The 15,850-nt window shown below is 34.6% G+C and overlaps 1 protein-coding gene across 1 annotated transcript; it reads left to right on the forward strand.

Annotated features, from left to right (window-relative positions):
• Positions 1-433: 433 nt before the first annotated feature.
• Positions 434-14,867, forward strand: LOC129254091 (syntaxin-16-like). The gene is made up of 9 exons (XM_064095029.1): positions 434-643; positions 4,411-4,502; positions 5,135-5,187; positions 5,719-5,825; positions 6,953-7,115; positions 8,447-8,562; positions 9,681-9,824; positions 10,636-10,716; positions 11,442-14,867. Exons 1-9 carry the CDS (start codon positions 563-565, stop codon positions 11,544-11,546), a joined length of 942 nt encoding a protein of 313 aa, XP_063951099.1. The 5' UTR covers positions 434-562; the 3' UTR covers positions 11,547-14,867.
• The last annotated feature ends 983 nt before the right edge of the window (positions 14,868-15,850 follow it).

Below are 15,850 nucleotides of genomic sequence, written 5' to 3' on the forward strand. Positions count from 1 at the left end.
GCGAAAATTTTTATTTTCCAAGTCTTCCTTTCACCTTATTTTAAATAATTCGTCTTCCTCTTCTTATTTTCCCTCTTTTTTCCTCCTCTCTTTCCCCCTTTTTTCTTTTTTTTTTCTTTCCATCTTTTGTCTTTTTTTTGGCTCCGCCAATAGGGGGGGGGGGGGGTCTCGCCCCCTATTGGATCCGGGTGTGAAATGATTTGACAATTGATATATACCAAAGGTACAGTATTTTGAGAAAATGACATTTCTTTAATTTGTTTACCACACGATATGTAGGAAAGCTGCTCGCATATGATCTAATGATGAAAATTCTAATTACTTGTTTTATTCTTTGACGGATGGATTTTTCTCAAACTTTTTTTTTTATTATTATTTCTTCTTATTTTTTTTTCTTCTATTTTTGTCAGGGTAAACTTTAACGTCACCCGCCCTCTACGTTGATGAATAGTACAATTACATGAAACCTGTCAATATGGTTTACGTGGAACAACAATAAATCCATAAATTTTTCTTCTTTTGAACAGGTCTGATCAAATTTTGAGAGAGGAAACACATCACAATGGCTTCCAGAAGTCTAACAGAAGTTTTCATACTAATGAGAAACAATGCAGCGCAGAGCAGACACATATATTCGGACCATGTAAGTACCGGTAGATACCCAAATGTTTTACCGAACGCTCACAATCATATTGCCCGGGCCTGTCGGGGTAGGATCATTCGCGAAGGTGACCGGTGCGGTGGCTGGCTCTCCATCCGGGCAAGGGCAGCTGCACGGCCGGTATGAAAATCGCGTTTGTCTTTAAGACTTATCTTTGTTTTCTTTTTTGTTATCTTCCTGATTCGACATGCTCCTATAAAAAACATATCTCTAAATCCACATTAACTTATTAATTATTTGGTTGCCCAAAAATTATAAAGAAAAACATCAATCAACATGATCAATGACAATGTGAATGTCATTGAATTAGTGCTGTTGAGTGTTGTCGATGGCCTCATATCGACATACGAAGGATTTTCAATGTTTCCGACATTCACGCACCCACATCGACATGTAAATATGAAATAAAAAGGGGTCTAGCCTAAGTCACGAATGTAAAGTTTACCTGAAAAGTTAGAAACATTTATCCACAGTAATTTAATTTTTGGCGCAATTTTTAGCAGCGCATCAAATTAATAAAGAATGCCTGCAAGCTGCGCGGCAGCAGAAATACGTCGGTGCGGCGCGGGGCCCAAGCCTGACGATCATCTGATCTCTGCTCCGTGCTAGCGAGCAGCATTCACGTTCACCGTACCCATGCAATTATCGATGCGTTGATATTGATAATACGCTGCTCCTCAATGTATTACTTTTCACATAGACGTGAGCAGCAGCGAACAAATGTTTTCGTCGAAGTTGTGACTGCTGTAATTGAGCGCTTCATTTCACGAAGTCACAGAAAACTTTCCTTCCTTTGTTTGGATCGCCGCAGAGGTGGTACTGAAATTATCGATCAATTTTTATTATTTTTATTGTCAATTTGAGGAGCTTGCGTTTGCAGCACATGTGTACCAGCGTTTAATACGCAATTATCACTGTTGCAATTGGTGATTCTCAAATTGGCTCCGAGTGTGATTGCGCAATGCTTTCGAGACCGGATCGTGGTACAAAAACTTGATTCTCCAGAATAAATGTGGATTAAATCGGCGATTTTGGAAGTAAATTCACTCTAGCTTATTCAAAATATGTTTTCCTGAACTGAGCCTGTATAGATCTAGATCTAGTGTGGGGATATCACTCGTGTCAAGGTGACTACATTTGAGAGTGTTATGTGCCATGATCGAATGATTGTTAGGGAGCCTAAATTACGGTCCCTTTTCCAAATGTCGATGTCGGGATTAATTTTTATGCGACATGTCGACATGGATTTTCTGTTCCCTACAACAATGAATAAATGAATAAACAATGAATAAAACAAACTTCTGAAATATTAATTCTGCAGCCACTACCACTAAGTTACTTTTACTTTGTACATCTTGTATGTAAACCTTGTTTGCTGTTATTATACTTTGCAAATTGATTTGTGGTAAAATATATATTGTTCTATCATTGATAATATGAAATGATTGAAAGAGGATAAATGAATTGTATTATTCTTGCATTGTGTGGACTTTTTTACTTTGATCTACAACATATAGACACGCACTCATAATGGTGAAGTAAATAAATTATGCATAACAAATCCAGATACAAAACAATGATTTTTCCTTTCTTCCTCTTTGAATCCTAAAACCTAGAGTATGCATTATGTTTTCTCTTTTGCAGCATATTATAGCAGGAGAAAATCACAGAAAAATGGAGAAGAGATTCTGGTCCAATATAAAAATGTGATTGATATAAAGAAATAAAGACTCACCAGGTTTAGCTTAAATATTTAGTCAGCGCACACCTGCAACTGAGATCGAAACATCAAGATGTTTGGAATTTTTTTTTTCTCATTTTCTCTCCATCTATTGAATAAATGCTAGATATTTTTTGCACAGTCATACATTATACATATCCAATATATGATCTAATTTGCATATCAGGATTACTTTTAATATACCATAATGCTCCAAAATTGTAGTTTTGAACATATATGAGATACTTGTGAAGCCCTATATTTGTAGAGAGAAAAAAATGTAGCCCACAAACCTTTTTATTGTACGCCCGTCTTACGGGACGTATTATGGTACCATGCTCGGTGTCCGTCCGTCTGTCCGTCCATCCATTAACTTTTCCTTGTAAACGCGATAACTTCAGTTTAACTTAACCTAAGCTCATATAATTTGGTGTGTATGATACTAGCATGGATCCCAGGAAGCCTTTTGATTTTGAGGTCAAAGGTCAAGGTCACAGTGACATGTTTTCATCGCACCCTTCTGCAGTCCTTTTAAACGCGATAACTTCAGTTTAACTTAATCTAGGCTCATTTTAACTTAATCTAGGCTCATATAATTTGGTGTGTATAATGCTAGCATGGATCCCAGGAAGCCTATTGATTTTGAAGTCTGAGGTCAAAAGGTCAAGGTCACAGTGACATGTTTTCATCTTACCCTTCTGCAGTCCTTGTAAATGCGATAACTTCAGTTTAACTTAACCTAGGCTCAAATAATTTGGTGTGTGTATTTCTAGCATAGATCCCAGGAAGCCTATTGATTTCGAGGTCAAAAGGTCAAGGGCACAGTGACTTGTTTTCATCTTACCCTTCTGCAGTCCTTGTAAATGTGATACCTTCAGTTTAACCTAACCTAGGCTCATATAAATTGGTTTGTATACTACTAGCATGGATCCCAGGAACCCTATTGATTTCGAGGTCAAAAGTCAAGGTCACAGTGACATGTTTTCATCTTACCCTTCTGCATTCCTTGTCAACGCGATAACTTCAGTTTAACTTAACCTTGGCTCATATAATTTGGTGTGTATGATACTTGCATGGAACCCAGGAAGTTTATTGATTTTGAGGTCAAAAGGTCAAAGGTCAACGTCACACTGACATGTTTTCATCTTACCCTTCTGCAGTCCTTGTCAACGCGATAACTTCAGTTTAACTTAACCTAGGCTCAAATAATTTGGTGTGTGTATTTCTAGCATAGATCCCAGGAAGCCTATTAATTTCGAGGTCAAAAGGTCAAGGGCACAGTGACTTGTTTTCATCTTACCCTTCTGCAGTCCTTGTAAATGCGATACCTTCAGTTTAACCTAACCTAGGCTCATATAAATTGGTGTGTATACTACTAGCATGGATCCCAGGAACCCTATTGATTTCGAGGTCAAAAGTCAAGGTCACAGTGACATGTTTTCATCTTACCCTTCTGCAGTCCTTGTCAACGCGATAACTTCAGTTTAACTTAACCTTGGCTCATATAATTTGGTGTGTATGATACTTGCATGGAACCCAGGAAGTTTATTGATTTTGAGGTCAAAAGGTCAAAGGTCAACGTCACACTGACATGTTTTCATCTTACCCTTCTGCAGTCTTTATAAACGCGATAACTTAAGTTTAACTTAAACTAAGCTCATATAATTTGTTGTGTATAATACTAGCATAGATCCCAGGAAGCCTATTGATTTTGAAGTCAAAAGGTCAAGGTCACTCACAGTGACATGTTTTCATCTTACCCTTCTTTGGTTTAACTTAACCTTGGCTCATATAATTTGGCGTGTATGATACTAACATGGATCCCATGAATTCTATTGATTTTGAGGTCAGAAGGTCGAAGGTGAAGTCGCCACCTTCCACTTTTCTTGCTTGACCAATAATTCCATTTTCCGCGTTACAGGTGGGTGTATTATGTGCTCACCTCAGCTACACTCTTGTTAGTAAATTAGTAAACTAGACTGTAGTTGAATTTTGACCGTTGCATTTTATTTTTGTTTGATTGCTCCAGGTTCATGATGATAGGATGGCACTGGTGAACAGTATATCAACTGATCCTGATGCAAGCGTAGGTGCTACTAAACTCAACATTCCACCAGAATGGTAAGCTACATACATTACCTTGTAAGGGATAAAGATGTTATCCAAAAACAACAAAAGATAATCATCATTACAGATTTATTGATATTCATATCACTGCCATTAAAAACATAAAAACTCAATTAATCGCATACAAATATAACAAAGCATTAAAATCTTGATGGTACAATAAATATGTCTTTGTTATGCATTTGTGAAATAATATCATTATCATCATTGTTATGGTCATCAACACTTGCAATTTTCATTTTTATCCTTATCAGTGTAATTATTGAGCTAGTTGATTATTTATTTATTTATTCATAGAATCTATGTGTTTATTTTGTGTTGTTCAAAATGATGTAGAATGAAAATAATTTACTTGGGGGGGGGGGGTTAAGAGTTGTATGCTCCATACAACATGAGTTGGCGGCAGGTGTACTCGATGCGTTCGCAGGTGAGGGATATACCGGCTTCATGAAGGATGCGCTGAGATTTCAGAGTATCAATGGAAGATTTGAGATGTAGGCCTGGAGGGATGAGTCGCGGCAGCGTTTGAGGAAAGCTAAGTGGTTGGTGAGCTTTCCTGTAAGAAATGTATATTTTTTTTATATGAATGCATATAATTTTCCTCTTTTTTAAAATTTCATTTGCAGGGTTAATAATACAGAAGAAATTCAATATGACATCACGAGAATACAGCAGAAAAGTAAGTATTGAATAGGAATATGACATACTCAATCAGAGATGTATAAGATCTAGATTTACGGTACTTGAATCATCAAGGGCACGATAAATGCCTTTTTCTTTCATATTAAACTATGATAATAAAAAATGTTAATAATAAATGCAATTCATATGGTGTCATTTGCATCCCATTAGAGATAATTAAGGCACCATCCTTCATGGTATCCTTACTTTTAAGTTCTATTCAGAATTATATATCTCCCAGTAAAAGGGAATAAGGAGGAAAGAAAAAGTATTCTGGAAAAAAAAAATATATATATTCCTTCATGTCGAATCTTATTCTGCTTGTTACTGATATGATTGGATATTCTCTGCTTTGTTTTTTAGTATTTGTTTGTTTCATCTGTTCCAGTATTTTTCAGTCTCACAATGTTTTTACAATCCAGAAACTGTTACTGTGCTGTGATATCATTTGTATTCTTTTTTTCTTTTTACATTTACTTAATGTTGCATATCAACTAACCATTTATGTGCTTTCAATCATGTTTTGCAGTGAAGGAACTATCATCATTACACGACAGATACCTGAACAGACCGACATTAGATGATAACATGGAAGAGGAACACGCCATTGAAATTGCCACTCAAGAAATTACTCAAGTAAGAATACTGTACCACAGTCTTTCTCACCCTCTCTTTTGATTTTTGTTGTCTTCTACCCCCCCCCCCTTTGTTTAGTCCAAGTGAAGGAGAAGTGTGCATTTTAAAAACTCAGGGCCTTTCAGGTTATATACCTTCATGTGGTCCATTACCGTTCTGTGTTTCTTTCAATTTCTGTAATAGCAATGATAGTATAAATTTGTATAGCATAGCCACTATATAGATATTCTCTACTGTGCTTTGGTTACTCCTGTTGCTTATACTACACACCAAAATTAGGGTCTACATGCTTCCTTCCCTACACAGATACATGTATGTCCTTAAAAGTATAGTGCTTGGAAAGCAGGTACAGATTGGGCCATTCTAATTGTAAGGGGAAGTTGGTTCCATATATACAAATTTGGTCTTGTTGAGAAGTGGACCCCTGAAAACGGACACTCGGCCTGCCCAGAACGTGGAGTCTTCTGCTCTGCAACTCCACTTGCCGACTCAAGCCAGCCTACTCTTATTTCTCCATCTATTCAAGCCTCTCACCTTTCATGGTTTACAGTCCTTATGAGGACTACACTCATCTCAGAAAAGAACACGCTACCTTCCATCCTTCCACTTTCTTGCCTCTCCATTTCACTTTAACCTCTATCCTCTTTTCATAGTCCTAGGACTCAAGATTCAAGATTCAAGATTCAAGATTCAAGATTTATTCATTCCATTCGATAAAAAGATACAATTCATACATACAAATTTACAAATTTACAAGATTTACATACAAATTTACAAGATTTACATTTGGATACAATACAATTTATACAAACACAGAAATGGTATTGATTTCACATATACAGAAAAAAATCAAATGGAAATGGGTCACTGCAAAAGTTCAAAAAGGGACTTGAACTTGTCAAGGCTGTGTCCCAAACTGGAATTAAACATTGTTGCAATGGATAGTTTAAGGTAAATAATTATAAAAAACAATACAAACAAAACAATACAAAAAAATCACTACATGGTGTACTGTAAACCACTTCTGAGATTAATTGTACACTTGTCCTTAGAATTTTAGTCAAACTAACTAATGAACTATTCCAATGTATTTCTGTCTCTTTTTTCTTATTAAAACTAATCCTTAGATGTTTCACAGATGCCAAAGGTCTATCCAGTCCATAACAGCCAAAGCTAGGTTATCATCGAGACAAGAGAGAAAAGTCACACAGAATATTGTCAATTCGCTTGCTGGCAGTCTTCAAGACCTTTCTATTCAATTCAGGAAAAGCCAGTCTGCGTATTTAAAACGTAAGTAACACAGTCAGCCATGCTAATAATAATAATTTTCCCTTGATGAGCAAAGTATAGGCAAAAGACAAATTAAATCTTGTTCGAATGATATGAGAATGACTAGACCTTAAGCACCATGCTTTAATTTCAATGTGAATTCTGAAAGAAAGAGGAGATAAAAGGGTGTTGGATGTACAAAAGGGTTCATCATTTAATGGAATTGCCCAACTTTCGACCTACAGCATCATAATTGGAGTGTCGTGCACAACTTTTGGCAGAAGTGGTGAGAAGATCACCTTAGTTATGCTTTCCAAATATATCCAAGAGGTGAAGCATTCTTGGCCCCATCCTACAAAGAGTTACGATTGATCCAATCAATCGTAACTCTATGGAAATCCATCAGTGTCATAATTTTTTCTACAGGAAATGTGCAAAATGTCCTTTGTCAACAAAGGAGAACACACCGAACTGTCAAGAAATCAATGAACCTATGGATATACATTCATATCTAGAAAAAATATTTGAGTAAACATGCATTGTATATGTTGACTTTGCTGGCTTTCCATAGTTGCAATTGATCGGATCAATCGTAACTCTTTGTAAGATAGGCCCCAGATGAGATTGTTCTTTGTTACTAGCCATTTTTTGTTTTTTTTGTATAGAATTCACCTTTGGAGAATAATTTATTTTCAAGTTGAATTCGGTTACATGTATAACAAAACTCTTAATGAGTGATTTTTTAAATATTTTTTACTCTAAAAATCATCATGTTAAAAGGTGAGGTAGTTCTGTTATCCTCAATCATGTCTTCAGTATGTATAATCAAGAGCCTCTTGAAGAACCTGGATGTATGATAGAACAAATAGTCCTATGACTGTTATTAAAGACTTAACAGATTTCTTTTTGGTCACTTTTCACTTTACTCACTCTATGCGTGTGATCACACTTATTGATTTTCCTACTGATTGAATGTATGCAAAAACTGATATGAAGAGAGAGAAGATTATTCATGTATTGGGGGTGCGTCGTGGTCTAGTGGTTCTGACTCTCGCCTTTGAAACAGAGGGTCGTGTGTTCGAATCGTATCCATGGCGTATTTTCCTTCAGCAAGAAATTTATCCACACTGTGCTGCACTAGACCCAGGTGAGGTGAATGGGTACCCGGCAGGAGTAATTCCTTGCATGCACTGAGCGCCGGTGAAGTAGCTCAAGCTAAAGTCGGGGTAATAATAGCAGCGCTTTGTATCCTCTGGCAAAAAGCGCTTTATAAATCCAGCTATTATTATTATAATCGTTAATGAATATTTCACATCTTTCATCCCATTCTCCTTGCTCACTTGTCTTGATAGGATTGAAAGGAAGGGAAGAGCGGTCCAAAGAATTCTTTGATAGCAACATCAATTTAAATTCCAGCAGTGCAATCATGATTGAAGAGGACGTGGAGGATGATTTACTATACGACAGGGTAAGTAATATACCATGTGAGTAAAAAAATTGACACTTCACTAATCCCCAATTCAAGGAAAAATAATGTCATGAACACCTAACTATTATATATGGCCCAAAAGAGCATCTTCTCCCAAATAATTTGATACCATATTTATGTGGTATGTGTTAACGCTTGGATGATCAGGATAAATTTTTTGCAATGATGTAAATTTTGATTTGCGCCAAAGTAAGGCAAGACTGCAAAGAATGAATCCAGATGTAAATGATGTCATAATCGTACAACGGTTGCGTTAAAACCCATTTCAAAACGGCTTTTCAATACTTTACATTATAATTGTTTAATAAACACTTTTAGTGTCAATTCTCAAGTTAATTTTATTGAAAAAGGGTCAAAATTTATATCACTGCAAAGAATACCTACTGGTTATCCAAGCGTGAAAACATACCCCATAAATATGGTATTAAATTATTTGGCAGAAGATACTCTTTCCAACCATATATAATGATCATGCGTTCATGACATTTTCTTTTCTTAAAATGGGGATTTGTGAGGTGTCAATTTTATTTTTTGACTCACACGTTATATACAGTCAATTTGGGTTTCATTGTCAACGGCTATATGTTGATATGGAAATACTTTCAGAGTTTTAATTATACCAGTGTAACTTCTGAATATCATTTGGGTGTTTAAAAACAGATGCCCCCCTTTTTTTATATCTTCTATAATAAACATGTTACTGATTTGTACTGAATTGGTAGACTTAAAAGAAAGAAATCATTCTACTGTCAATATTACTACTTCTACTGCTGCTGCTGCTGCTACTTATACTACTAAAACTACCACTATTGTTGCTACCTCTACTGCTATTACTAATAAAGAATTGTTAGATTATAAATGAAAATGGAAAAAAAGTAATAAAAAAAAAGTGATATCAGTGATAGTGATACTAGTATCAGTTATGATAATGATGATTCTAATAATGATAATGGTTTATTATTGTCTGCTAATACTGTGTTTTCACCATATACATGTAACAGTTCATTACACAGTTCATCTCATTCATACTTTGATCTTAATTATCCAAGGCATCCCTTGCTTTTACTATTCCTTTGTTTCCATTTTATTCATAACAGGGTTTCACAGATGCGCAAATGCAGGACGTGGAACAAAACACAGAGGTTATCGAGCAGAGAGAGAAGGAAGTGTCGCATATAGTCCAGTCGATATCAGACCTTAATGAAATCTTCAGAGACTTAGCTAATATGGTGGTGGAACAAGTAAGTAAAAAATGACAGAAAGTTACCAGATTTCAAAATTGTCGTACTCTTTCTTAAGATCGGTAAAAAAAAAATCTTTGAAGATGCCACTTGTATGGTGGATGATAGTCGTAAATTGTGATAGTGGCTATAACCATAGGAAACACCATCCTTTTATGAATTCATGACTAAAGCCCACATTCCTTTCTTTGAATCTGTGTACAAATGACAAAAAGTATCCCTTTTTGCAGGACTTTGTCTCATGAAAAGATGTCTAAAGATGCTCTAGATGGTAGATGCTTAGTAAATAAAGAGGCTTCAATAGGAAGAAATTATAATTTGTAAACAAATTTTCCGGCATTACTCCTATGTGTTTAAGATCGCATGCTCGATCTGTAAAGAAAATCATAAGTCAGAAAAAATTGGAACCAGTGGGATTCGAATCTGCCATCTACTGCTTGCCGGGCAGCGACTTAACCACCAGGCTATTCTGGTTAATAGTAATAGTTTTATATCAATGTATGACTTGAGTGAATGTACATGGATATGTTGTTCTGTATAGTCTTGTTCATATCTGCATAGAATGTCATGTGACCCATTTTGATATCCCATCTTAGATCTTCTTGGAAGCTTAATAATGAAGATTGATATCTGATCAAAGGGTTTGGAATCTTATTAGTGTTTAAAACTGTCACAACCTAAACCTAGCTTTCAACATTTTAAAGTGAATCTTAATAAAGATGTAGAAAAAAGAGATATTACTAGTGTTTGTAAAATCATAATGATACATCAGTAAATATTCCCAACATTGCTATTTTCTTCAATTTATCAGGGCACAGTCTTGGACAGGATAGACTATAACATAGAGAAATCAACTGTTAAAGTGGAAGAAGGTCTCAAACAACTACAAAAGGTAAGATTATAAACAAAAATAATTCTCAAACTTCTGAAATGGTACTATTTCATTAGTAGAGCGTAAGTTTTTTGTATAATTTTATTGTTTACAAGTTTTTACAAAGGCATTTCTAAAATAAATAAAAAATAATTCTGAAATATATGATTAAGAAGCTGCACAATCATTTATAAGAGTTTTAAGAATTTATCCGATTTTCTTTAAAAAAATACAAGTGCAGCAAATCACTTATCTCATTTTGAAAAAGCATAATACTACAGACAATATTTCAGTGTTTATTTCCCTACTCAAATCGATTTTCTTAACTTGTACATCAGGCTGTAATAACATATACTTTGCACTAAACTGTATTAATTTCTCATTTCAGATTATGCAAATTTTATATGTCCTTACCTTTTATAACTTCAATAGATTTCTGTTATCCCAAGAGATTGGACTTTGAAACACTGTGACTATATAATATGATAATTTATTCTGACGTTATATCTGAAAACCGTGTAATGATAACTCTTTTGATGATCTGAAATTGTTTAATTCTGAAAGGATGCTTAAATCTTCACTCAAACCAAACTGAATTTTCTGCTGCCCTTAAAGGTTCATGTTTTATAGAATGTACGTTTGTCCTATATGCTTGGTAAAAAATAAGCTAATTGATGTCGATCATCCATTGTTAAAATTCAAAGGGAATACCATCTTAGATTTGTCTTATTATTCTATCTTTACAGGCTGAGAAGTATCAAAAGAAGAACAGAAAAATGCTTGTAATCGTCATCCTCTTCATCATTGTTATCATTCTAATCATCATCTTCATAGCAACCAAGTTAAGATGACATCGCTGATTATAGTATCACCATAGCAACCAAATTAAGATGACATCACTAAATCTGTGCATCACTATGGCGACAGAGTAGAGATGAAAGTTTGTTTCATTGTATTGCCAAAATGACTACAATGCGATGAAATCGGTATTGTAGTCATATTAGGACCAACTTGGGATCATATTTTATTCTTAAAGAAGCCAGCCAAATAAAGATTACATCACTTCATATATCGTTAAACCTGTGAACTTGAAGAAATGGCATCTCTTCTCATCAGCATAGGAAATACATGAGGGTGGCGGGTAGGCTGGTGGCGGGCGATTTTGCCCTCGTGTTACCCCGAATCATCCTTAAATTTCCCCAAAATGCATGCTTCGGCACGACCATTCTTTCTAGAGTTAACCCAAGATCTGTCACAAACGATATTCAATATTATTTAGAAATCAATATTCTAACTATGGCAGAATAATGATATTTGCTTTTACTGCGTAATTGCTTGTTACCCTAAAAAACTAGCCCTTAAAATGAAAGAAATAGCCCCCCAAATTCTGCAAAAAAAGATAGCCCCTAAAGATAAAAATTAATCCCTACCCTGCTTCTCATTCAACCCGTTTTAGACAACATTGCTTGAAATTGTAACAACTATTAGATGACACATTACTAAACTTTTATCATCTTAATCGAGCAATTAAGTTGGCGCAACATAGCTTTTGACCATGGCATCTGTGTTTAATTGACAAGCTATCCTACTTGTGTCATCTTCGCAACCAAGTTAAGACAACCTTTCTTTCTATCATAACAACTAAATTGAGATGACATGCTACCAAACTTGCATCATCTTAACAACTAAGTTGCTACAGTTACAACATCATCTTAACAACTAAGTTTCTATAGTTACAACATCACTTTTTACCATAGCAACTTAGTTGAGATAATATACTAGTGTCATCACATAACTATAAAGTTGAGGTGATTTCAGAATTTTTTGGCATTCATCATATTGTTGTTATAGCAATCAACTTGGCGAGTCGCTTTGTCTTCTCAGAATGATGGGAACTGAAATTTAGATGAAATCATTACTCATCATAATTCATCATTATCAGTGGAAGAAGTAGGGCGAAATATTTGTATTATCACCATAGCAACCAAAGTTGATGTGGTTTGGACACTTATTTGCCATTATAGCAATGAAGTTGGTGTTAATGTTGTTCTTGTCTTATTGTCATCATCAGCATTTAAATGAAAAAAAGTGGGTTCATTTTTTTAATCATCAAGTAATCACATTTATATGGCAGGTTGACTTACCTACAAGACAATAATGTCATCTGGGTCCCAAGTGAGAATGGCATGCCTAACTTGTGTCATAATAATATGATATGGAAATTATATACATTTTTTACAGTGTAGCAATCAATCTGAAACGATAGTAATATAATCAAGTGAGTAGGTATTGGTGTTTTGTAACCATCATTGTAATATCTGAACTTATATGAAAGTGATAATTTTCTTCATCTGCAGTCACATTAAACACTTCTTCCTCAAATTAAATGACTAAATTCTGTAGAACTTATTCTGTAATGCCCACCTCTACAACATTATGCTCCCTTTATACAATATAGGCCATGGAACATTATAGATTGTATCTTTATTGCAATCTTTCTTATTACCAAAGTATCAAGATGAGCCTTAAGATTTTCCATTGATATATTCATACAAAAACACAAGATTAGTAGACACGAGGCAACAAAGAAAAGGTTATTTCACAGTCATTTTTTGTATCTTATTGCAAGACATGAAGGCTATTTGCAGGGGCCGCGGAACCGGGGGGGGGGGGGGGCTGGGGGGGCTTTAGCCCCCCCACTTTTTTCCAAAACCGTGTACAAAAACGTAAAAATGACCATATGATTGTGATTTTTAGCATGGTCAGCCCCCCCACTTTTGGCTCAGCCCCCCCACTTTCAAAACCGTTCCGCGGCCCCTGATTTGTTATATCAAGTTATGAAAAGTGTTGTTTTTTCCTATCCATTGTACCATATCCCAAATATGGTGCATATTTTGTTAAACTGCCAATTGGTCTACACCTGTTTCGCCTACTCTTCATTTGGTCTCATCCAACATGGTCTAATCCAACTCTGTCTACAGCCAGTTTGTCGACTATTCAATTGGTCTAATTATGATACAGCCCATTTTACCTTTCTGTCTAATTTTCACTTGGGCTATACACATTTTGTCTAATATTCACTGGGTCTAATATAACACCGTTTTGCTATATTAGATGAACTCTTAATGAATCAAACTTTCATTTGACAAAGTGCAAAATAACTGTTACATAAAGTGAAATTAATCTGTCTGGAAATTAGACTACTGGGGTGTTACAAGAAACTTGCGATCAATTTTAGGTCCCAAAATCAATCATAAGTCTTGCAATTAATTGCCAATGTGTGATTGATTGCTATTCTGCTTCTTGAAACAAGTAATGTAATCTGATTAGCTACAGTTTTAATTGATATATCAATTGTAAAATTGCAGCATAATATTTGCAATTTTTTGCAAATATTTTCTTGCAAAACCCCTAAGTTGTTCATCAATACAGACTATCTGAGACTACTGGTAGAAACAGTGAATATAAACCCATAATATGGTGTGCTAGAATAAGAGGTTTTGTTTGATTCGAATAACAAAAACGGAGTTATTTTGTATTCTCATCTTCAATTGCCATTTGTATTCACCAATTTAGTATTTGATAGAACATGATAATTAAGAAACAATATAATGAATGACCAAAGCTCAAATATAAGGAACCGCAATTTAGGGATATTTTGTAGTTAAAACTTAAAGAACATGAGGGAATTATGAAGATAAGAATATGTTCATTATATTACAATATTTCTTTTTATCAGTGTATCTAGATGAGTGATACAATTTTCAAATGATATTAATACAAGTAAACAAGGTTACTAGACAAACAAAGTTTGATTTCACAGTCGAGATATTGTTCATCAGCACATGGTGGATCTTGTAAAAAGATGTTCATTGTATTTCTATGACTATAAGTGTGTCCAATAAACATACTATGGTCATATTCTGCACTAAGGTTTGATTTAAACTCTGGTCTAAACTTTACGGTTAAATATGAGCGGCGAAATGCGACACATATATCTCAACAGTAGAGAGTCAATTTATCAGCGCATACAGCATTCAAACCATGACTACTATTTTAATAAATAACATAATAAACATGAGAAATGTATATGTCAACAAATTCTAACCATTTTCGACTTCCCATAATTTTAGTTTAGACTTGGACCATGGCCTAACTTTCATATTTAATGCAAAAAAATGAGATTCGCTTAAAAATTTGAAGTGTGCGGCAGGCTTAAAGGGATGGTCCGGTCTGAAAATATTTATATCTGCATAAATAGAGTAAAATTCACAGAGCAAAATGCTGAAAATTTGATCAAAATCGGATAACAACTAACAAAGTTATTGAATTCAAAGTTTACAAATATTTTGTGAAAACAGTAATATGCACATCATCATGAATATTCATTAGGTGGGCTAATGATGCCACATCCCCACTTTCCCTTTTATATGTTATTACATGAAATAATAGATGTTTCATTTTTTTATAAATGTGTAAATGATGTGTCTCCATTATGATGAAATAAGTTGCGGCAGTAAATAACTAATGCACTTAATCAGATGTCAATCCAATTGATTTAGTTCTTGGTAGAAAAATTTTGAATAAACCTAATTTCATATAATAAAAAAATAATAACAAGTGGGGAAATGACATCATCAGCCCACCTAATGAATATTCATAAAGACATGCCTTAAACTGTTACACCTGAATAATGCAAAACTTTAAAATTCAAGAACTTTGTTATTTGTTATCCGATTTCAATCAAATTTTCAGCATTTTGCTTTTTGAATGTTACTCTATTTATTGAGATATAAATATATCCAGCCTGGACCATCTCTTTAAGAAAGAAACATGTTTCTTACACAACAAGACCGTGATTGTTTTCACTCCCATCTTGATGTTATTAAATTATGAACATCCTTTCTAAGACCCAATTAGTAAAATACAGTTAATTATCTTTTGAGCAACTCTATAACAAAATAATAAAAGAAGCCATAATTTTCAGTTTTCAAGGGATTCTTTTTTATTCATGCCACAGTGCTTCAACATTAATCACTGCATTTGTTAAAAATATGCCTTCATCATTGTCATAAGCAAAAAATATATAAGTGTTTACCATCGCAAAGTTACTGTAAGATTTCTTTTATGTTATTTGCAGGTGTTTTGTGTGGGG

Source organism: Lytechinus pictus, chromosome 2 (genome assembly GCF_037042905.1).
Source record: "Lytechinus pictus isolate F3 Inbred chromosome 2, Lp3.0, whole genome shotgun sequence".
Lineage (NCBI taxonomy): Eukaryota > Metazoa > Echinodermata > Echinoidea > Temnopleuroida > Toxopneustidae > Lytechinus > Lytechinus pictus.

Excerpts from the sequence above, each read along its gene's own strand:
- LOC129254091 (XM_064095029.1), top strand. The coding sequence starts at position 563 with ATGGCTTCCAGAAGTCTAACAGAAGTTTTCATACTAATGAGAAACAAT. Across the intron at positions 7,116-8,446 it reads CCAGTCTGCGTATTTAAAAC|GATTGAAAGGAAGGGAAGAG; the intron begins GTAAGTAACACA and ends TTGTCTTGATAG. Across the intron at positions 9,825-10,635 it reads CTAATATGGTGGTGGAACAA|GGCACAGTCTTGGACAGGAT; the intron begins GTAAGTAAAAAA and ends TCAATTTATCAG.